The sequence below is a fragment of the Leptodactylus fuscus genome, chromosome 6 (assembly GCF_031893055.1).
Source record: "Leptodactylus fuscus isolate aLepFus1 chromosome 6, aLepFus1.hap2, whole genome shotgun sequence".
Classification (NCBI taxonomy): domain Eukaryota; kingdom Metazoa; phylum Chordata; class Amphibia; order Anura; family Leptodactylidae; genus Leptodactylus; species Leptodactylus fuscus.
Window position 1 is genome coordinate 2519766 of NC_134270.1, and position 23440 is coordinate 2543205.

A 23440-nucleotide genomic window follows, 5' to 3' on the forward strand; every position below is an offset into this window, starting at 1 on the left:
GCCTCCCAAACGTAGTATAAAGTCTTGTCTATTGATTATGCCATCCCTACCAATATAGTTACATTTCTAGCCCTTAATAATCATCTAAAGTTGGACATACACATTAGACTTAGATTAGATGAAACCGCTGGAGTAACCAACAGTCAGACATTTCATTGGTATGAAATGCATAGCAGCCATTCATTTTGCATATGTTAGAAGAAGAAATGGATTGGGCATATTAAGTTTGAACATTCTGGACCATTTGTTCTAAAGGAAGATGCCACCATTAGATAAATTTGGCTGAAACTGCTCCTATTTCCCACACAAGCACACTCAAGCTGAACTGTGGACTCATGTATAGTGGAATCGGTATGGAATATACAACCGCTAAATGATCCCTTCCCCTTTATGGCAAAAAATTTATATGACAAGAGATGGCCAAAAATTTTTTTTTTATAATTTTAAATTTTTTTTATTTGAGCAATCTGTGGCCGACTTTGGTAATAAAATATATATATATATATATATATATATATATATATATATATATATATATATATGACTAGAGTCTTAGTTTTTTTCATTTAAAATTTATTGGGAGATTTTATTCAAATTGTAAAAATCAGACAAGTTGTGCGATTACTGTGAAATTTTTTTTAGACTTAAATAGAAAAAAACTTAAATTTTTAATAGAATTTCCTTTTGTGTTAGATTTACACCAGATTATACCTATGATTCTCTAGATAACCTTTAAGGGAATCATTAATTAAAAAATAAATAAATAAATAAATCCAAAAACAGAAATATTTGAAATTTTAATTTTATTTTAGAAATAATAAAATAAGACATAATATTATTAATAAAAAAATCTGTACAATCCAGGATCTGTGCAGTACATTTTAGGAAGACTTTGATACAATAAAAAATAAAGGTTACAACCAGAAAGAAGAGAATTATTTACAATGATTGTCATAGGCTGATCCCAACATGGAAACAGCAAACCAAACGCAGAGGAACAAAAAACAAAAAAAAAAAAATTGGCTAAAAGATGGTGACCAGGCTGTACCCACTTGCCCTTTCTTAAGCTGGGGACAACCAGAGTTTAAAGACATTACAGTACATCTTATCACTTCTTAAACCTAAATCCAACAGAAAATAAGAATTTGCGTGTTCAAACCCTTTGTCTTTACCGTAAGGTAGAAATATTTTTGAAAAAAAAGAAAATTTTTGCATCCCACTATTGATTAGGTAATGTTTAATAAATATAATAAGTTACCCCTGTTGCATAATAGGTAGATATTTAGGAAGGGGGGAGGGGGAGTGGAGTCATCCCGTCCATGTTGTGTGGTCTTGACTTCAAGACCTCCGTTAAGAAGAAAAAAAAAAAAAAAAAAAAAGTTGCATAAAAAAACATGAATTATGAGTATTTAGGCATCTGGTGACCCTACGGCCTTCTCCGTGAGGAACGCTGCAGAAAAATCTAGGGTGCCACTCGTGTTAACACTCCAATGTGCAAGCACTAAGGAGATTGTATAGGTAACATGTTCATACCTATAAAGAGAGATATATGGACACGACTTCCTTAGTGACCTCACATACAGTGCTACGGTTAAGACATCGTTCAAATGTCCCGATTCAAGTATTTCAGGAAGGAAAAGGGGTCTTGTAATAAACGTATAATACAACAGCGACTTCCATCTTTAGCTAAATCCAGCTTCACGCTCTGCAGTACCTCATCGTCGAGGCGGCAGGGTCACCTGTACCTTTATGTTACAATCTAGAACACGTTATACCACTTAGACGAAGAAAAAAAAAAAAAATTGAAAAAAAAAAATCAAAAATGTAAATTTTTGAAATTGTAAAATTCAAAAATATTTAGCTTAATTAGAATTTTTTTTTTTTAAATTTGATTTCCCTTTCTGATAAAAAAAAGTGCAAATCTGCAGAAGTGAAGACAAAGGGTTTTTGTATAAAAAAAAAGAAAAGAAAGAAAACTCATGAACATCCAAATAAACTACTAACAGTTGAAAATTTTTTAAATCTACAAAAAAACACTTTCAAAAGGAAAAAGACCATGCTTAAATAAATAACATACGTCCATAACATCGGAGACAGTTTGAGGTTTTGTAAATATCTAAAATTCTAAGTTATCTGTGCCCAGAATTCACTGCACTTTATTTATACCTCTATTGGCATATCGTGGTTTTTTTTTTTTTACTGTATTATTCAATTTTTTTATTACACTTTTTGAATTTTTTTTGAATTTCCTTTTTTTTTTAAACGTATTATTTACATTTGGCTTTAAATACAGAAAATATGGATTAGTATTATAAAAATTGTACTCTTTCAAAATAACAGGGAATAGAGGGGAAGGGGGTCTTGTCAACCCCCGATTTTTTTTAGGGTTTAATGTTTTCTGTGCGATCAGACAAGGGATCATCCTAAATTAAAATAATAAGCAACGATTAAAATAAAAAAAAAAACAGGGAAATTGTTAAAAGTGCATAGCAGCCTCTTTCAAGTTCCGGACTGGTTTGCGACTAAATTTTTTTTATTTTTTAAAAATATAAGACTTTTTATGTCATTCGTTACTTGAATCGGGTATGAAAAACTGTGCTTTTTGTAAATAAAAATTCCATTCCCCACAAAAAAAAATAAATTCCCCTTATAGGGGAAATAAAAAATCTCCCTCCAGGAAAAAAAAATTCCATTCCCCACTGAAAAAAAAAAAAATTCTCCTTCTAGGGAAAAAAATTCCATTCCCCACTAAAAAAAAAAAAATTCTCCTTCCAGGGAAAAAAATTCCATTCCCCACTAAAAAAAAAAAAAAATTCCATTCCCCACTAAAAAAAAAAAAAAATTCCATTCCCCACTAAAAAAATTAATTCTTCTGGGGAAAAAAAAATTCCATTCCCCCCCCCCCCAAAAAAAAATCCCCTTCCAAGGAAAATAATTCCATTCCCCACTAATAAAAAATAAAAAAAAATCCCCTTCTAGGACTTAAAAATAAGGAGCGTCCCTCCTCTGTGATTGAGACCGCCATTTTTTGTACGCCATGGCCAGAACACCATCCATGGGTATAACAGATATGACATCTCCAGCTAGTTCAAGTACAAAAAAAAATAAAAAATTTTTTCCTTGCGTTCAGAAGTGAAGAGTCAGCCAGTAGGCCCAATGCTAGCAATCTGGTTTCTATGGGAACGCCCGTTCCGATCTATAGATAGCCTACAGTATTTTAATTAAATGTAATTAAGATGTGACTGGGGGGGGTGGAAACTTTCTAATTTTAGGTACTACACCAGACCTCGAATAGCTGGAAAGCAATTTTTTTGTATTTAGCGGTGGGAGGTAGTAAAAAAAAAGGACGTCACAGAGGAGATCCGTCTTGATAGATCGTGGCGGGGGTGGAATATTCTACTACAGAATGACACTGACCCGATTCAGAAGGTTGCGGTTACACAAAAATACTCTTTGGTTTTGCTTTTGTCTTCCCTTTTATCGTTGTGTGTAGCAGCAGATAGTATCTTGGTTAACGTCCACGGTGCTAGAGTATCGACTTTGTTCCTTCGTGGCTGACCGTGGACTGACAGACCTGGGACGTCTCGAAAATCCTAACCTTATCATCATGCCGGCGGCAAATAATCTCCAAACCTCTGTAATCCTAACATCAATTTATAATCCAACACAATCCAGCAAAAAAATTCTTTGACCCTCCTAGAAACCATTGTTCAAACTTGGTGGTTGTCCTTGGTGGGCAACCGTGACCTTAAGGAGAAGATATTTCATGCTTCGTCATATTGAAGGAAGTTTTTTTACTCATGTCCCCAATTTACGAGGATGTTCCACATGGGACACTTTTTGTTTTACAGGTTTTATGACCATCCAATGGGACTTCATTAGGAGGACTGTGGAGACGGGACCAGAAGGTGGACAACCTGGTCCTTTATCCACAGGCCACCTCTATGATGCATACACCCTTGTGGACACGGAACTAAAGGTGCCCATACACATAAGAGCAACGTTGTGAGAACCTTCTAATTTTGGCATAACTGGCCGAGTAGCTTACGCGCACGCAGGTTTGCCAACATTCCCCACACTATAGGATATTCTGGGGAAAGGAGGATTGAGCATGTTGAAATTGGACATGTCCACTCCTTTGTTACCAATGGGCATGGGCACCTTAAGAACAAATTTTTTATAAACTTTGTTAAACCAGGTACGATCCTTTCATTGCAGAACTTTTTGTTACAGAGCCAAGGTGGCCTCCACAGGTTGAGCGACCACAGATCGGGACAAGGATATTTTTAATGGCATAGAGATAACAGACACGGATTAAAGCTTTCGGAGCTCACACCCTTTTCCATCGCATGTATTGGCTAACTAGTCGTTCTCGAAATACAAGTCTCGAATGTTTTTGGAGTCAAAAACAATCTGGGACACTATGTGCAAAAAAAAAAGGGAGGACGTAGATAAAAAACGATTCGATGACAATACAGATTGGAACCATACGCCAAAAGTGGAGACATGGACTCCAACTTTTTGTTACTTTTTTTGGACTCAGGTGGTGATCCATTTGGAGGAGGACCCAGCGGGTTTCGTGCCTTTCTCCTGTGCCTGCTACGTGCAGTCAAGAGATAGAGTCTGACCTCTTCGGCTGACACATAGAGAAAAATGTCAATATGGCCCGCACATGGCTCCTCATACCAAAGAGTCCTCCGCCAAGCTCAAGGAATGAAAGAAAGATTTCACTTTCCCGTGTTTACAGTTATTAGAGATTCCTTTACAGGGTCGCCCGCGCCAAATAATCGTTTTTTTTTTTTCCAATGTGTTTCTTTAGTTCCAAATAAGGTTCTTTATTCCCAAATTTTTGATACAAGATCAATCCACCCGTGGCCTCTCCCCTATCTCCGGAAATATACTCCCCATCCGCGTGATGATACATAGCAGCTATCTCCAACGCATTTAAGTCAAAAACTCTATGCGCCCCTGAGGATCCTGCAACAGGTAACACTTAAAATGCAAAAATATATTTTTTTTTAAGGGCCTAAGGGGTTAATATAGAGGCTGGTTCAATTTCCACAAAATTGGAGAATCCCCAGCACACTCGACCTTGCGTTCTACTTGGAAAGAACTGATTTTTGTAAAAAAATTTTGCGGGATCCTTATTCTGTTCCCCCCTCCACATAGACAAGGCTTCTATAGCAGCAGGAGTTTACACCAAGCCTTTCCGTTGCTACCGGATCCCAGCCGGCAATGGTTTTTTAACACAATTTTTGTATTTTCTTTGGTATATACTTAGATCTTTTTACCCCCCCCCCATATAAAAATAGACCCTACTCTACTCAGCCGTACGAGGACGCAACGTCACTCCCTAAAGTGAATAAATCGTATCAGTCTTTGAACATCGTTCAAATACAAAAATTTTATTTGGCTTTTTTTTTTTTTTGGCCAAACCCTTGACGGCCATTCTTGCCCCCCGACAACCCTAAGGGCTAAAAACACTGAAACGATACGAAAACACCGCAGTAGAATGGACAGGGTGCGTGTGTGTAAATAGCAGCAGCTTCGATTTTTAAGGCAGAGATTTGCCTATTGTTATGCCATTAAAAATGGACTTGTTCCCAATATTACAAAACAAAATTAAAATTAAAACAAAAACGAGAGAGGTTGAAAACCCAACGAGCTTGTCTGCAAGTTCAAGTTTTGTCAAAAAAAATTTTTCTTTTTTTTTTTTTTCTTTTTTTCAAAAAACCCCATAAGATAATTTATTTTACATTATGTGCCTTCTGGTTACACTTTAGTGCTTTGTCTTTATATCATCCCGGCTGCCCGTCCGTCTACGTTACGTTGTATCACCAGGAACCACTGGTGGGAACAAGAGGCCTTCGCGAGATGGTCCTACAAGAGGTTTAGGGGACGTCCCTGCACCGCCTGTGAACGGTGCATCGTGGGGGGAGCGCCCAGTAACGTGGAACACCAGTATATAAGTTCCAGTTGACATCACCAGAGCCTACAACGTTGCAACAGTTTTGCTTGACTGTCTCCATGTCACCTCTGTCCAACAGTACCGACGTCGTCTGAAAACCGCAGTGGGCCCCTGCTCAGCGATGCGCATTGACCTAGTAGTTGACCAGCTGAAGGTAGCAGTTTTTTAGTCATATCTCCGATTCCCTCCGTAGCGGCCTAGGGTCGAGGGACACTTGGTTGTGGTGGTCCATATCTGGATGCATGTCCGTGCTCATGCTATCGGGTAGACCATTGTCACTGCCTTCCTCCTCTTTGCTAGTCAGAGAGACTTCGTTCTCGTAGCAAAAAGTATTTGGGTTGGACAGTATATATTTCTTTTCGGCTAAGTCCCTGGCGCTACACACCGGGGTGTTGGGCACTTCGTAGGTTTTGTGAAAGCGGGAGTAGTCTACTTTATAGTAACTTTTTTCTTCGAAAAGGACGGGTTCGTAGCGGTGACCCCAGTAGATTTCGTTGGCTAGGTAGGAGCTCCGACACTGAGTGGTCATGGCCGTGGCTTCCACCATGCCTTCCAATATGACTACTATCTCAAAATCGGAATTGTCTAAGTCTTGTTTGCTAAGGTCGTACAAAGGACTGTCTTCGTCGATTTCGTGAACAATGGTAATGGGAGAAACTAAGAATATCCGGTCGATGCCGCTGTCGAAGCCGACGTTGATGTCTATTTGATCTAAGGGGATGTACTCTCCTTCGGACGTGATGCGAGACTTGAGGAGCTGGGCTCGGACGTGAGCCTCGACCAGGTGACTCTTTCGGAGATTGCCCACTCTCCACATCAAGCAGAGTTTGCCGTCCCTCATGGCGATGACGGCAGTGTCACTGAAAACCAAAGTCTCGTTCCTCTTTTTGGGTTTGGCCATTTTAGCCATGACAGCACCAATGATGAAGGCGTCGATGATGCAGCCGACGATGGACTGGAAGACCACCATGAACACCGCCACCGGGCACTCGTCTGTGACGCATCGGAAGCCGTAGCCGATGGTGGTCTGGGTTTCGATAGAGAAGAGGAAGGCTGCTGTGAAACTCTTGACCTCGGTGACACAAGATCGGTGATTTTCCGGAGACCCCAGGTCGTTGTGAAGAAGAGCTATCAGCCAGAAGACACAGCCGAAGAAAAGCCAAGACAGTATGAAAGCCAGGCAAAAGATGACCAGCATCCATCGCCAACGAATGTCCACGCACGTGGTGAAGATATCGGATAGGTAGCGCTGCCCCTTCTCGCTCACGTTGATGAACTGGACGTTGCAGTGGCCGTCCTTCTTGACGAATCGGCTACGGCACTGCTGCCGGGTATGGATTTTGCTCTTTCCGTTTCCATACCCGTTGGCAACCGCCATGGTGGCCAGCTTCATTCCGTCCTCTTCTGAAGACACAACGCTGTAGCGGTTGGTTCGCACGCTGCCCATCACTTCAGTTGAGGACTGCGGTGCTTCTGCTTTAGAAAACAGTCTTAGTTTTTGCAAAACTCTTTGGAGAAACAGTTTTGAAGGCTCAAAGGGAACAATCACGGGGGAAAAAAAAATGATAACGCGGAGATTCCTGTCTCGCAAGGACCTTGGTGCTACCAAGGAAGGTCTTCTGGCATGAGGGGGCGCAGTTGTCAGCAGGCTTTCATTGTCACGCTGATGTCATGTCCTGCAAGAAAAAGAAAAGATTTGATGTCAAAGCCCAAGGAAGTAGTAATGTAAGCCTTCCTTCTACATGTTCCTTCCTGTCATATGCAAACAAGTCCATTAATATCATCTCCTGCTGGATCGCCTTCTGAGCCTCAGCAACATCCACCAGGCAGATTCTGCACCTTAAGCAAATCTCAAGGCTCCTCATGCAACATATGAGGCCACAAAGCAAACTAATATAGCTACAGCTACTTATTTGCTTCAGGCAGACGTTGTCACTTAGCCTAAAGAGGACCTTTACTCACCCCACCATCTCCCACTCATTGCATCCTTAAATAGACACCGAAGCCCTGATTCTGGAGCAGTTGGAATTTTTTCTCTAGCCCCTACGGTTCCCGAACAATCAGCGCCGTTAGTTTCAGCACCCAATATGCTTATTAGGCACTCTGTTGTCAGGTGGGCGGTCCCAATTTGTCTACCAGGACCGCCCACTTGGCAGTAGAGAGTTTACATTAAGAGCGCTGATTGTTCAGGAACGCTGAACGCTAGAGAAAAAATTCCAACTGCTCTGGAATCAGGGGAACCCCGCCTATTGAAGGGTATACAGAGGTGGAGTGAAGAAAGGTCCCCTTTAAATCATGGCAATGTTACAATGCAAATGAACCGCCCCGGGGGTCAGAGGTGGCCCTTGTGCTCTATCCCTAGGGGGCTGAGATGTTCAAAAAGTTCAAGTTCCCCTTTTGGGTCTCCCCATCAAAGTGTATAAACAACCTCAACCCAATCACAATGCACAGTGCTTGTTCCATGACAAATTCGGCTCTGCTACATCAGGAATATTCTTTTATGTATAACTATTGAACACATCACATTGTTCTACAGAGGAATAGTTAACCCGAAGCTGGGGCGCAATCTGGCCGGAGATTATCTCCCCGTAATCTTTCCCGGGGGCGGACGGTCGTCTTTGTCTTCTTACCTGGATTACATTCTAGATTAATAAAAACCGCAGATATTCTGCAGCCCGGCACCCGTCCCTGGTGACACAGCGACTGCACCGCCGGCTCCTGCGGGAATCATTACCCAGAGGATGACCCCAAGAATGGCCGCGGCCCTCACATGACATCTTTCAGATTTCATTCATCTCCTGCATTCTCACGCACATGCTAAGAAGGAAATAAGAAACCTGTCCTCTGTCCAAGGAGGGAAGTCAACCACTAGGACCTCTTAATGTTGTAGATGTCCACACATGGTTCCAGGGTGGTCTCCTAAGATGTTTAGAGCAAGCAGTGACCATGTTTGGAGCATGAAGCACCTTATCTCATTCTCAAGATGTAGCAGAGCTGAGTGTGTAAAGTTAAAGAGAAAAAGGAGTAGTTTTTTTTTTTTCAGAAACAGCGCCACTCTAGTTAATAGGTTGCTCCAGGTATTGCAGTCTTCAATACTAGTCCACAGATATCTTCATCATTGTCAAGAACTCTGCTTGCTGTCAGTGAATGGGAAACTCTTATCTATAGTCAGAGCCTTAGGGTTTGTTACAATTGTATCCGGATGGCCGCCGGGCTGATACATTGTAACGCTTTGCCTCAGCGGTGAGAAGTACAAGGTTCATGTTCAGCCTTTCACATCAGGCAAGCAGAGATCCTGGCGGGAAGTTATAAGGGGGCCCCTATAAATCGGGAGTGTGCGGAAGAAACGTAGAAGGAATATCAGAATCTTACAAGGAGCCAGAAAAGCCAAGAATCTGCGGATGGCACAAACATGAGGCACAAGAAGTAAGTGAACCCCGTGCCCGTGCCAAGGGACGAACTGCAGCAACCCAGTAATGTAGGCCAGACAGCAAAGGTAGGTACGTACAGATGTAGCAGAGCTGAGGTTGTACCAGATACACCATGTAAGGTACCGAGAGACAAACTCAGCTCTATCCACTTGTGCTAACCGGTGATCATCATGACAAACTCAGCTCTGCTACATCCTTATCCATTTATATGAAAGTCCGTCATCCATACAAAGTCCAATTCCCTCAGCTCATGTAACGTAGCCGCTCTTCACATCCACACTTGTTATCAGCACAAAGCAAACAAACATGAGCTGGGCAGAAGGCGAGACAAACACTAGAACCCTGGAATAGTGCGCGGGCAAATACTAGAACCCCAGAATAGTGCGCGGGCAAACAATAGAACCTTCAGAATAGAGCGTGGCCAAACACTAGAACCCGGGAATAGCACGCGGTCCAACACTAGAAACCCAGAATAGTGCGCGGCCAAACACTCGAACCCCAGAATAGTGCGCGGCCAAACACTAGAACCCGGGAATAGCACGCGGTCCAACACTAGAACCCCAGAATAGTGTGTGGCGAAACACTAGAAACCCAGAATAGTGCGCGGCCAAACACTCGAACCCCAGAATAGAGCGTGGCCAAACACTAGAACCCGGGAATAGCACGCGGTCCAACACTAGAACCCCAGAATAGTGTGTGGCGAAACACTAGAAACCCAGAATAGTGCGCGGCCAAACACTCGAACCCCAGAATAGTGCACGACCAAACACTAGAACCCCGGAATAGTGCGCGGCCAAACACTAGAACCCCAGAATAGTGCACGGCCAAACACTAGAACCCCAGAATAGTGCGCGATCAAACACTAGAACCCCAGAATAGTGCGTGATCAAACACTAGAACCCCAGAATAGTGCGTGATCAAACACTAGAACCCCCTGAATAGCGCACGACCAAACACTAGAACCCCGGAATAGTGCGCGGCCAAACACTAGAACCCCAGAATAGTGCACGGCCAAACACTAGAACCCCAGAATAGTGCACGGCCAAACACTAGAACCCCAGAATAGTGCACGGCCAAACACTAGAACCCCAGAATAGTGCGCGATCAAACACTAGAACCCCAGAATAGTGCGTGATCAAACACTAGAACCCCAGAATAGTGCGTGATCAAACACTAGAACCCCCTGAATAGCGCGCGGCCCAACACTAGAACCCCAGAATAGTGCGCGGGCAAACACTAGAACCTTCAGAATAGAGCGTGGCCAAACACTAGAACCCGGGAATAGCACGCGGTCCAACACTAGAACCCCAGAGTAGTGTGTGGCCAAACACTAGAAACCCAGAATAGTGCGCGGCCAAACACTAGAACCCCAGAATAGTGCGTGGCCAAACACTAGAACCCCAGAATAGCGCATGACCAAACACTAGAACCCCAGGATAGTGCACGACCAACACTAGAACCCCAGAATAGTGCGTGACCAAACACTAGAACCACAGAATAGTGCGCAGCCCAACAGTGGAGCCCCAGAATAGTGACTGTCCAACACTAGAACTCCAGAATAGTGCGCGGCCCAACAGTAGAGCCCCAGAATAGCGCATGTCCAAACACTAGAACCCCAGAATAGCGTGTACGAGAGCCCATATGCAGATGTAGCAGGGCCGAGTTTGTCAGATCAGAATTGCATCATTTGTGACAATCCTATTGTTGTCAGTGCACCTGCAGCTCTATACATAACACATAGCAGAGATTTCAATTGGATTTGTGTCAAGTGACAAACTCAGCTCTGCCAAACCTGTAAGGATTATCATAAGTAGCAACACTCCTTTGTATATTATGTAGGTTTACCTGCAGTCCCATGTAAAATATGTCATGTGACCTTCTGGGACACATCTGTGAGGTATCAGGTTTATGTGCAGTCCTATGCAAAACCACAGATCACTATGACAAACTCTTCTACATCTACACAGATCAACCTGCTAAAGATGTGCACATGGATGTAGCAGAGCCGGGTTTGTCCTATGCCTATATCATTTACATCTCTATGTATTACCCTGTTGAAACATTGCAAAAAAATTATATATATGCCTATAGATGAAGCAGAGCTGAATTTTCTTGTGATATATACATTCAGTCCGATGGTCCGTAGACCTGCGCCGCATGACAAACTCGGCTCATCTACATGAGATCACAGAAGCGTCTTGATACCCTGTGGTCACAGCAGGCGGCTCCTGGGGAAATGGGATTTCCAGCCTTCCCTCCCTATAAAGCGGTGCCCTCTTGCTCACCCGGCCGGGCGGAAAAAATTTTCGGACGCCCCCCCCCCTCCCTGCGGTGTCTATTATTGAAGTACAGAATGAATGAAAAGTGCGGCATGAAGTAAACCGCCGACTTCCTAAAATAATAAGCATGTGCTCGGATTCCACAATTTGCCAGGCCCCCTCCTATTAATAACATCACGCGCGCTAAATTTAGCTCCGAGCCCGAGCGCGCCCCGTCAGCTTTTCCATAGGTGACGAATTGATCGGTACCAGATCTCCATCTATACACCTATATACACCTATATACCCTAGCCAGGCAGACAGTGCCGGGTCTTTATAGTGCATTTGGAAAATACAGATGTAGTAGAGCTGAGTTGGTCATTCGGTCCGGTGCAAAATCACTAATGACAAACTCAGCCCTGGGCACAAACCTGGCACTGCTACAACTGCGCGGAGATGACGTGAAGGGCAAATGAGTTCAGCACTTGTCGATAAAGCTGCATTGATTACATGATAACAGTCAGGGTGATAGATATTGTAGGGCAGATGTAGCAGAGCTGAGTTTGTTATTCATTGTCAGTTATGATAATTGCAGTCCTGTGACATTACAATGACAAACTCAGTTCTGTAACATCGGACACATCCAGCTCTGCTGTAACTGTGCAGGGGAAATGCGTTCGGTACTTGTCAATAAAGCTGTATTGACAAACAGCTACTGTAGACAGATGTAGCAGAGCCGAAATGTAACGCTGTGCTGTATATAAAACTGCACTGTCACATCAGGATGAGTCAACAAACATGACAAAGTCAACCCGACTACATCTGAGTTATATGGAATCGCACTATATGGTATAGACATGACCTCCAGCAAGACATGCTGGGAGTTGTAGTTGCACAGGTATACACACTCAAGCATGTAAGCGTTAAATCCTATGATGATGTAGCAGAGCTGAGTCAGTCATACAACGTTATAGCATAAATGAATAGGCCAGATGACGAATCCAGCTCTGCTACACCCACAGTCCCGGTCCCAAGTGATTCCAGGGCACCCTGCACAGTGTCAGGCTCTGCTTCATGTCTGCACTGAGCCCGGGGAGGATTAATAGCTACAATTTGGGCCCCGAGGCTCCCGTCCTATTGTTTAGAAAGGGTTAGCAATGTACTTAGCACAACCTGCCGCGCCACATTTGTATAAACTAGAAAGTCCTGATGTTTGGAGAGCGCGGCCGCCGTGCGTAGTGCACAGACTAATGCCAGGGGTGCAGACTAATGCCAGCAGACCCTCCCCGCACCAAACCATGCAAATTAACCATTTTTTTTTGTATTATGATGCCGAGTTTGTCATATGAAAAGATGCAAATTTTCTAACAAATCCAGCTCTGCTACATAACAGGAGACAGTCATACCTGTAGGTGTCATGTCATCTGTAGTGTCTATACGTAGCAGAGCTGACTTTGTCCTGCAACCTATACACGACTTATTGGGATAGGAGGAGGTTTGTCAAGGGAACGTAACATCTCGGCTCTGCTATGTCTGTGTTCTCTGTCATGTAGCCACTGGGTACAGGTGTGGACTGACTCTTTTACAGGGGGCAGTGCTGAGCAGAGCTGATCCCGGAGAGATTGAGACGATTCCCCGAATGACGCCATCCATCTGCAGGTTGCTACGCTGGGGCCTCCGTAGACATCGCAACCAGATACCGATAAAATGCGCCCGAAAAGTTCCAATGAATATAGAGCTATGCATTTCTATATGTAGCAGGGCTGAGTATGTCATTTGGTTCATCCCATTGCAAGGCCCTATCGGACTCAGCTCTGCTACATCAGCCTATTAATATTTGCAACCTGTATGCCGTCCCTAAACAGCGTGCAACGTGCAAGTCACTGCGAATGCTTACATGACAGATTTCAGGCGACAGATGAGAGCGGTGCCGAGCGGCACCTGTGCAGCGACGAGTTAGTGTTGGGTTTGCTCGGGTACGGGCGGTGCGCGGCGCCAAAGTAAACAATGCTATGTAAATACTTGCGGCTTTGTCTGACCACATAGGTGCATGGTCACGGTGCAAAAGTGACAAGCTGCAAATCAATTACATGTGTTACAGTACGTGTAGCAGAGAGGAATTTGTCACGCTACTGTTTATTACTTTACCTGCAGTCCTATGTAAAACCACATCCCTAACGGCAAGGACTACTATCCGCTATTCTAAGATGTAGCAGAGCTGAGGTTGCTTGTTTTGATTTTTAATGGACAAACTCAGCTCTGCTACATCTGAGATCACTTCTAGGCCATCCTCATCCCGACAGCCCTAACTCGTACCGGCCCTTTAATAAAAAAAAAAAAAAAAAAGCAAATGTTTGAAATTCAGCGCGGACATCTGTTCGCCAATATGCGACAGACAGGAGGCCGCAGATGCGTCATACGACCGCCGGGATGACATCACAACCCCAAGATGTAGCAGAGCCCACTGAACTAACCTGCAGTCCTATGTAAAAACAACCCCAAAGGATGATATCACCCTGACTTGTGACAAATGACAAACTCAGCTCTGCTATGCTTGGAAATGAGTTCATCGTACCCACAGGTTTCATCACCCCCACCCCCCACACACGCATTGAAAGGCATGACAACTTCACAGCTTTGCGCTTTACTGCTTCAGCTGTCACAATTGATATGTAACATGATGCAACTTTTTTGGGTGATATTTTAAAGCCCCCGGCGTCCTTTTATCCTCCGTCACGTCCAATGGGGGGCGCTGATTTTTTTTTTTGGAAAGGGGAGCCATGATGACCAATGGATAAAATATTTGCAGGCGAAGAAGAGAGACAGAGCACAGATGTCAGTAAAATCGTGCGCCCCGCTCGAGATTCATTTTGCTTTTAAGAAATTCCAACTACTGTGTCCTGCAGCTGCTGCGAGCACGAACAGATGCTGTGAACAGAGCCCAACTGTTGCATGGGGGAGCGGGTATTTATAGAGACTGCAGGGGAATTGGCTAGAAATTCTCCCCATCAGGTAGCCAAATAACAAAGAAGTCTATAGGGATGTAGCAGAGCCGAGTCTGTCATCGGTCACCACTCCTCTTACTGTATCACTACTGATCATAACTTGGGTCTCTTGTGTCACAGAGCTTTGTTTAGGTGCAGATGTAGCAGAGCCGAGTCTGTCATCGGTCACCACTCCTCTTACTGTATCGCTACTGATCATAACTTGGAAACAATTGTATCGGCGTGTCATAGAGACTTTGTTTAGGTGCAGATGTAGCAGAGCCGACTGTGTCATCGGTCACCACTCCTCTTACTGTATCGCTACTGATCATAACTTGGAAACAATTGTATCAGTGTGTCATAGAGCTTTGTTTAGGTGCAGATGTAGCAGAGCCGAGTCTGTCATCGTCCCTGTAAGAGCTAGCGTATAGAGAAACAATTCGTATTGGAATGGATGAGAGCTCTAGTTAGGTGCAGATACAGCAGAGCTGACTTTGTCATTGGCATAAGATCTTGTCTATATCTATATGACTTTATCACAACCTCTTATCTCCAGATGTGGCAGAGATGAATTTGTCATTGGCACAATTGCTCTTCCTGATCAGTGTACGGTCTCGTCTATCCCTACTTTATTATAACCTCCAGATATAGCAGAGCTGAATTTGTCATGTGTCATGCTCCTAATCAGCATAATATCTTGCTATATCTTAACCTCTTAGCTCTAGATATAGCAGAGCTGAATTTGTCATGTGTCACAATTCATAAACCTAAGTAATCAGCATAACCTCTTAGCTCCAGGTATAGCAGAGCTGGATTTGTCATTGGCACAATTCCTCTTCCTGATCACTGCAGGATCTCGTCTCCCCCTACTTTATCATAACCACCAGATATAGCAGAGCTGACTTTGTCATGTGTCACGCTCCTAATCAACATAAGATCTTACTCTATCTTAACCTCTTATCTCCAGGTATAGCAGAGCTGAAGTTGTCATTTGCCACCAGTCCTCTTCCTTACCACCATGACACTTTCTATGCCGCTATCTTATCCCGGTGTCATTTAGATGCAGCTGAGTTGAATTTGTTATTGTCAATGACGATGGCAAAACTTTATTTGAGTGACAAGGATAAATCGGTTACAGGGAAAGCAAATGACAAACTCAGCTCTGCTAGGGTCTGCCTGTTGTCTAGAGATGCCCCGGTATAGGTATACAGGGTATAGCGGTATAAGGTGTAGGGTTAGGCGGTGTCTTACCTTATTGCTTAGGGTAGTTCATGGTAGCCCAGGTGATAAATAAGATCCAGCGGCATTTGCGATAAGGAGCGCCAATCCAAAAAAGGTTTCCCAAGCCCACTAATCCCAGGGATAGCTCACTAGGCGATCATTCACATCCTCTGCCTATCTCTTAATAAGACATGTGCTCTTAAATAGCTCGCCGGCATGCTGCTCCCATAAACGCTGCCGGCAGCCAATGGGCAGGCAGGGGACGGCCTGAGTGACAGCTGAGGGTCGGGCTCCGCCGGCTCATTGAGGGGAAGTCTAGTGCAAAGAACAGATGGAAAGGAGATGAGGCTGCACCGAGGAGGGGGCGGCCGCGCTATACAATAATACACTGGATTGCAATATGGATAGCCATGTAGCAGAGCTGACTTCGTCATGCATTGTAAAATGACACGCTGCTTTTAGGATGCTCTTTGCCTTTTCTCTTCGAGCTTGCTTCGTCCTATGGCGGTGTAATGACGATTTTGTCCTTTGGCGCGGGAAAAGTGTGGATTTACATGGGGCTGCAGGTGAACATGCAGTATTACAGCACACAACATACTCAGCTCAGCTATATAGGCTGTATGTACAATTGGGCAGGTACAGAGGTAAGGGTGTGTGTGGTATTGTACAGTATAGTGATGTAGCAGAGCTGTTCATGTCGTGCACAGTCATCTACAGGCCATCGACAAACTCAGCTGTGCTACATTATACATAGTGTCAAATCACCCTATACAGAACCATATACCAACCTCAGCTCTGCTACATCCACCGTGGTGCAGGGTCACTCAGGTACTGTAGTGTACGCTGCTCCGACCTTTGTTGTTGTCTCGCACTGCCGGGACACAGCGCAGGTAGAGCGCAGCCGAGTCTGTCATGTACAGCAGGACGGGGATAGTCATTCAGCACATGGATGGCGATATCACAGGGAGTATTATGTATTATAGGGCTGCACTGGTCAGAAGTAGCAGAGCTGAGAGGAGAGGTTTATTCTGCAAACACCAAAATATTTAGAGCTAAAAATGATTAAGATCAATAGGGGTGCCCAAACTTTTTCATAGGACTGTAGATAGATAGATAGGAGATAGATAGATGATAGATAGATAGATAGATAGATAGATAGGAGATAGATAGATAGATAGATAGATAGATAGATAGATAGGAGATAGATAATAGATAGATAGATAGATAGATAGATAGATAGATAGATAGATAGATAGGAGATAGATAGATAATAGATAGATAGATAGATAGATAATAGATAGAAAGATAGATGATAGATAGATAGATAGATAGATAGATAGATAGATAGATAGATAGATAGGAGATAGATAGATAGATAGATAGATAGATAGATATAGGAGATAGATAGATAGATAGATAGGAGATAGATAGATAGATAGATAGATAGATAGATAGATAGATAGATAGGAGATAGATAGATAGATAGATAGATAGATAGATAGGAGATAGATAGATAGATAGATAGATAGATAGATAGATAGATAGATATAGGAGATAGGAGATAGATAGATAGATAGATAGATAGATAGATAGATAGATAGATAGATAGATAGATAGGAGATAGATAGATGATAGATAGATAGATAGATAGATAGATAGATAGATAGATAGATAGGAGATAGATAATAGATAGATAGATAGATAGATAGATAGATAGATAGATAGATAGATAGGAGATAGATAGATAATAGATAGATAGATAGATAGATAGATAGATAGATAATAGATAGAAAGATAGATGATAGATAGATAGATAGATAGATAGGAGATAGATAGATAGATAGATAGATAGATAGATAGATAGATAGATAGATAGATAGATAGATAGATAGATATAGGAGATAGATAGATAGATAGATAGATAGATAGATAGATAGATAGGAGATAGATAGATAGATAGATAGATAGATAGATAGATAGATAGATAGGAGATAGATAGATAGATAGATAGATAGATAGATAGATAGATATAGGAGATAGGAGATAGATAGATAGATAGATAGATAGATAGATAGATAGATAGGAGATAGATAGATAGATAGATAGATAGATAGATAGATAGATAGATAGGAGATAGATAGATAGATAGATAGATAGATAGATAGATATAGGAGATAGGAGATAGATAGATAGATAGATAGATAGATAGATAGATAGATAGGAGATAGATAGATAGATAGATAGATAGATAGATAGATAGATAGATAGTTGGCCCACATTACAATCTCCGCTCTGCACATCTGTATATTGCACATACTGAATACCTGTGGCCCTTCAGGTCGTGTTCACATCTGTGCTGGGGCCCCAATGACTCCTGTTATTCTCGGCGGGGTCTCGGTTGGTTTCCGCTGTTTGTCTTCTCTTCCAGTTCTCGGACAGACCAGTAGTACGGACCAGGGGGACAGATATGACCCAGTAGGTGTAATATAAGGTGTATACACAGATGTAGCAGTGCTGAGTATGGTCATAAACTGAGATAACAGGGCACATTGTGCTAAATGACAAACCCCACGGCACTACCTCTGTACAGTAACATGTGCTGTATATATAACAACGTACCCTAGAAGCTAAAATCTGAAGCTAACCCCCGCAGGTCGCAGCGTATAGCAGAGCTGAGTGTATTATCTGTGGCCTTACATAACACTGCACACACACCTAGTGACCCAATCAGCTCTTCTACACCGCTGGCTCCTGTTTTTAGGCCCCCGGGTACGTTCAGCCTGATGTTACCCCTCTCCTTGGCCCATAACTGTATTATCTGCGCCGCGGAGGGAGCGGAGAGCAGGATCGATACAAATTCGTCTTCTGTTTGGGTCATTGATCCGATTACACGAGGCGCTCGGCGCTTTGTTACGTTTTTGCTGTGATCCCGCGGTGTCTAGTCACTCGCCAAAGCGTCTACTGACCCACATATCGGAGACAAACAAAACCCCCGCGCGCTCCTTCCCTGCAGCGCAGACGCTCTTTATCCAGCCAAACACCAGATCACTGAATAGATCTATACCTGGGAAAGCTGGGTGCCGCCATTACAAGCACTTGTCACCCAACTTTTCCAAAACTCCATAACCCTAGTGATGTGATCAATCAGGAGAGGAGTAATCGTCAACATGAAAATACTATAATAATAATTTTTTTTCCCTCCTATCTGTACATGAGAAAGCTGGGTGATACCAATAGGATCGCTATTAGAACGACCACCCAGTGATGCAGTGACCTATGACCTCAACCTGTTGTAGGACTACAACTACCAGCATGCCCTGATCACCTATGTCTGCACTGTGTGATTTTTTTAAGTCCGGGAAAGCTGAATATCAGCGATGTTGGTCGTCACCCAGCTTTCCTAGACACAGATACTTATAAAAAGCGCATACAATGGCTAATGTGAAAGGTCATTGACATTGACTACAACATACACTCACCGGCCACTTTATTAGGTACACCATGCTAGTAACGGGTTGGACCCCCTTTTGCCTTCAGAACTGCCTCAATTCTTCGTGGCATAGATACAACAAGGTGCTGGAAGCATTCCTCAGAGATTTTGGTCCATATTGACATGATGGCATCACACAGTTGCAGTCGCAGATTTGTCGGCTGCACATCCATGATGCGAATCTCCCGTTCCACCACATCCCAAAGATGCTCCTCTATTGGATTGAGATCTGGTGACTGTGGAGGCCATTGGAGTACAGTGAACTCATTGTCATGTTCAAGAAACCAGTCTGAGATGATTCCAGCTTTATGACATGGCATTGCATTATCCTGCTGAAAGTAGCCATCAGATGTTGGGTACATTGTGGTCATAAAGGGATGGACATGGTCAGCAACAATACTCAGGGAGGCTTTGGCGTTGCAACGATGCTCAATTGGTACCAAGGGGCCCAAAGAGTGCCAAGAAAATATTCCCCACACCATGACACCACCACCACCAGCCTGAACCGTTACCGATACAAGGCAGGATGGATCCATGCTTTCATGTTGTTGACGCCAAATTCTGACCCTACCATCCGAATGTCGCAGCAGAAATCGAGACTCATCAGACCAGGCAACGTTTTTCCAATCTTCAATTGTCCAATTTCGATGAGCTTGTGCAAATTGTAGCCTCAGTTTCCTGTTCTTAGCTGAAAGGAGTGGCACCCGGTGTGGTCTTCTGCTGCTGTAGCCCATCTGTAGCCTCAAAGTTGGACGTACTGTGCGGCGTTCAGAGATGCTCTTCTGGCTACCTTGGTTGTAACGGGTGGCTATTTGAGTCACTGTTGCCTTTCTATCAGCTCGAACCAGTCTGGCCATTCTCCTCTGACCTCTGGCATCAACAACGCATTTCCGCCCCCCCACAGAACTGCCGCTCACTGGATGTTTTTTCTTTTTCGGACCATTCTCTGTAAACCCTAGAGATGGTTGTGCGTGAAAATCCCAGTAGATCAGCAGTTTCTGAAATACTCAGACCAGCCCTTCTGGCACCAACAACCATGCCACGTTCAAAGGCACTCAAATCACCTTTCTTCCCCATACTGATGCTCGGTTTGAACTGCAGGAGATTGTCTTGACCATGTCTACATGCCTAAATGCACTGAGTTGCCGCCATGTGATTGGCTGATTAGAAATTAAGTGTTAACGAGCAGTTGGACAGGTGTACCTAATAAAGTGGCCGGTGAGTGTATATACATTATATTACAGAGATATACCCCCTTTATCTTGTGTGTCGGTCCATACTGCTTTTCTTAGCATTCTATTCATGAAGCAGCAAGCACAGGATGAACACAGGTACAAGACTTACCTATTCAGGTGTAAGTGTAACAAGTGTCAGTCTTCACTGCCATTCTGTCATTGTATTCATGAATCCGCAAGCTCAGGATGAATAATTGTAGAGATTAGCAGAGAGTTTGACCCTATGGAGGACAAATAAAAAGTATTAGTTACTCGCCGTCACATGACCGCGCAGGGGCACCAATGGTGACCACCGTGAGCCAAACATCTGTTGCCGAGGCCTCTGCCGCACCTATTAATACCCGCTAATTGGAGGGGTTTGTCTCGGCCCCTTAATGATAGACTAGCACGTTTACAACCCAGCTCTGCCTGGATGGAAAGGAGAATGGAGATGTAGCAGAGCTGAGGTTGTCACTACAAGGTGCGCAGAGATACTCACAGACCTGCAGTCCTAAAATACACCGGAATAGTGCCAAGTGACAAAGTCAGATCTCCTACACAAAGCAAAGATCCGCTACAGCTCTGCTATGTCAGACAGACTCTGCTCTACTATTCCTGTATACAGTATATTGTGACTCTATTATATGGTCACTGGTCTACGCCATGGACACTGCTATGAAACATATAACAAACACAGCTCTACTACACATAACGGGAGCAGTTCTGCTGGAGAGTATGGATACAGCTCTGCTACATATGATATACACAGCTCTGCTACATGAGATATACACAGCTCTGCTACATGAGATATACACAGCTCTGCTACATGAGATATACACAGCTCTGCTACATGAGATATACACAGCTCTGCTACATGAGATATACACAGCTCTGCTACATGAGATATACACAGCTCTGCTACATGAGATATACACAGCTCTGCTACATATGATATACACAGCTCTGCTACATGAGATATATACAGCTCTGCTACATGAGATATACACAGCTCTGCTACATATGATATACACAGCTCTGCTACATGAGATATACACAGCTCTGCTACATATTATATACACAGCTCTGCTACATATGATATACACAGCTCTGCTACATATGATATACACAGCTCTGCTACATGAGATATACACAGCTCTGCTACATATGATATACACAGCCCTGCTACATATGATATACACAGCTCTGCTACATGAGATATACACAGCTCTGCTACATATGATATACACAGCCCTGCTACATATGATATACACAGCTCTGCTACATATGATATACACAGCTCTGCTACATGAGATATACACAGCTCTGCTACATGAGATATACACAGCTCTGCTACATGAGATATACACAGCTCTGCTACATATGATATACACAGCTCTGCTACATGAGATATACACAGCTCTGCTACATATGATATACACAGCTCTGTTACATGAGATATACACAGCTCTGCTACATGAGATATACACAGCTCTGCTACATATGATATACACAGCTCTGCTACATGAGATATACACAGCTCTGCTACATATGATATACACAGCCCTGCTACATATGATATACACAGCTCTGCTACATATGATATACACAGCTCTTCTACATATGATATACACAGCTCTGCTACATGAGATATACACAGCTCTGCTACAAATGATATACACAGCTCTGCTACATATGATATACACAGCTCTGCTACATATGATATACACAGCTCTGCTACATGAGATATACACAGCTCTGCTACATATGATATACACAGCCCTGCTACATATGATATACACAGCTCTGCTACATGAGATATACACAGCTCTGCTACATGAGATATACACAGCTCTGCTACATATGATGACAGCTCTGCTACATGAGATATACACAGCTCTGCTACATATGATGACAGCTCTGCTACATATGATATACACAGCTCTGCTACATATGATATACACAGCTCTGCTACATATGATGACAGCTCTGCTACATATGATATACACAGCTCTGCTACATATGATATACACAGCTCTGCTACATGAGATATACACAGCTCTGCTACATATGATATACACAGCCTGCTACATATGATATACACAGCCTGCTACATATTATATACACAGCTCTGCTACATATGATATACACAGCTCTGCTACATGTGATATACACAGCTCTGCTACATGTGATATACACAGCTCTGCTACATATGATATACACAGCTCTGCTACATATGATATACACAGCTCTGCTACATATGATATACACAGCTCTGCTACATGTGATATATACAGCTCTGCTACACATGACGGGCACAGTTCTGCTCTATATGACACAATTCTTCCACATACAGTATGACAGGCTCAGCTCTGCTGCATATGCCACACTAAGCTCAGATCACACTGACTCATCTCTGCTATTCCTGTACAGCAGCTTGTAGATATAACCCTGATTGTGTCTCTGACCTCGCTCCAGCACACAATGGATGACAGACTCAGGTCTGCTGCATAGGATAGAATAACTTCAGATGTCCCAGATTCAGCTCTGCTATTCCTGTATACAATATACTGTATATAACCTATTATATGGCCATTGGTCTGTATGAAGCTCATTGACCAGTTCAAAAGCATCACCCAGCTTTCTCCAAACCCTGAATGGTAAATCCGCCTACTTACAAAGTTATAGATCACTTTCCTTCACATCTCCCGGCAGGGGTGCTCTTCAGGGTGTCTGGGAAAGCCTTGTGCCAGCTCCAAGAGCAGCTGTATTATCTACCACCTAGCTTTCCCAGAAACCTGAATGACAAATCCACCCAGTTAGACACACGTGCTCTAGTATAAGCAGAACAGCGGCTATCCAGGTTGTCACCCAGCT

At 43.3% G+C, this 23440-nt stretch overlaps 1 protein-coding gene across 1 annotated transcript; it reads right to left on the reverse strand.

Annotated features, from left to right (window-relative positions):
- Positions 1 to 5733: 5733 nt before the first annotated feature.
- Positions 5734 to 16024, reverse strand: KCNJ2 (potassium inwardly rectifying channel subfamily J member 2). The gene is made up of 2 exons (XM_075279260.1): positions 15893 to 16024; positions 5734 to 7644 (listed from the first exon to the last, which is right to left on the reverse strand). The coding sequence occupies exon 2, from the start codon at positions 7413 to 7415 to the stop codon at positions 6138 to 6140; it is 1278 nt and encodes a 425-aa protein (XP_075135361.1). The 5' UTR covers positions 7416 to 7644; positions 15893 to 16024; the 3' UTR covers positions 5734 to 6137.
- Between the last annotated feature and the right edge of the window lie 7416 nt (positions 16025 to 23440).

What these genes read in the sequence shown, in the direction of transcription:
- KCNJ2 (XM_075279260.1), bottom strand. Translation starts at nt 7,415, where the DNA reads ATGGGCAGCGTGCGAACCAACCGCTACAGCGTTGTGTCTTCAGAAGAG.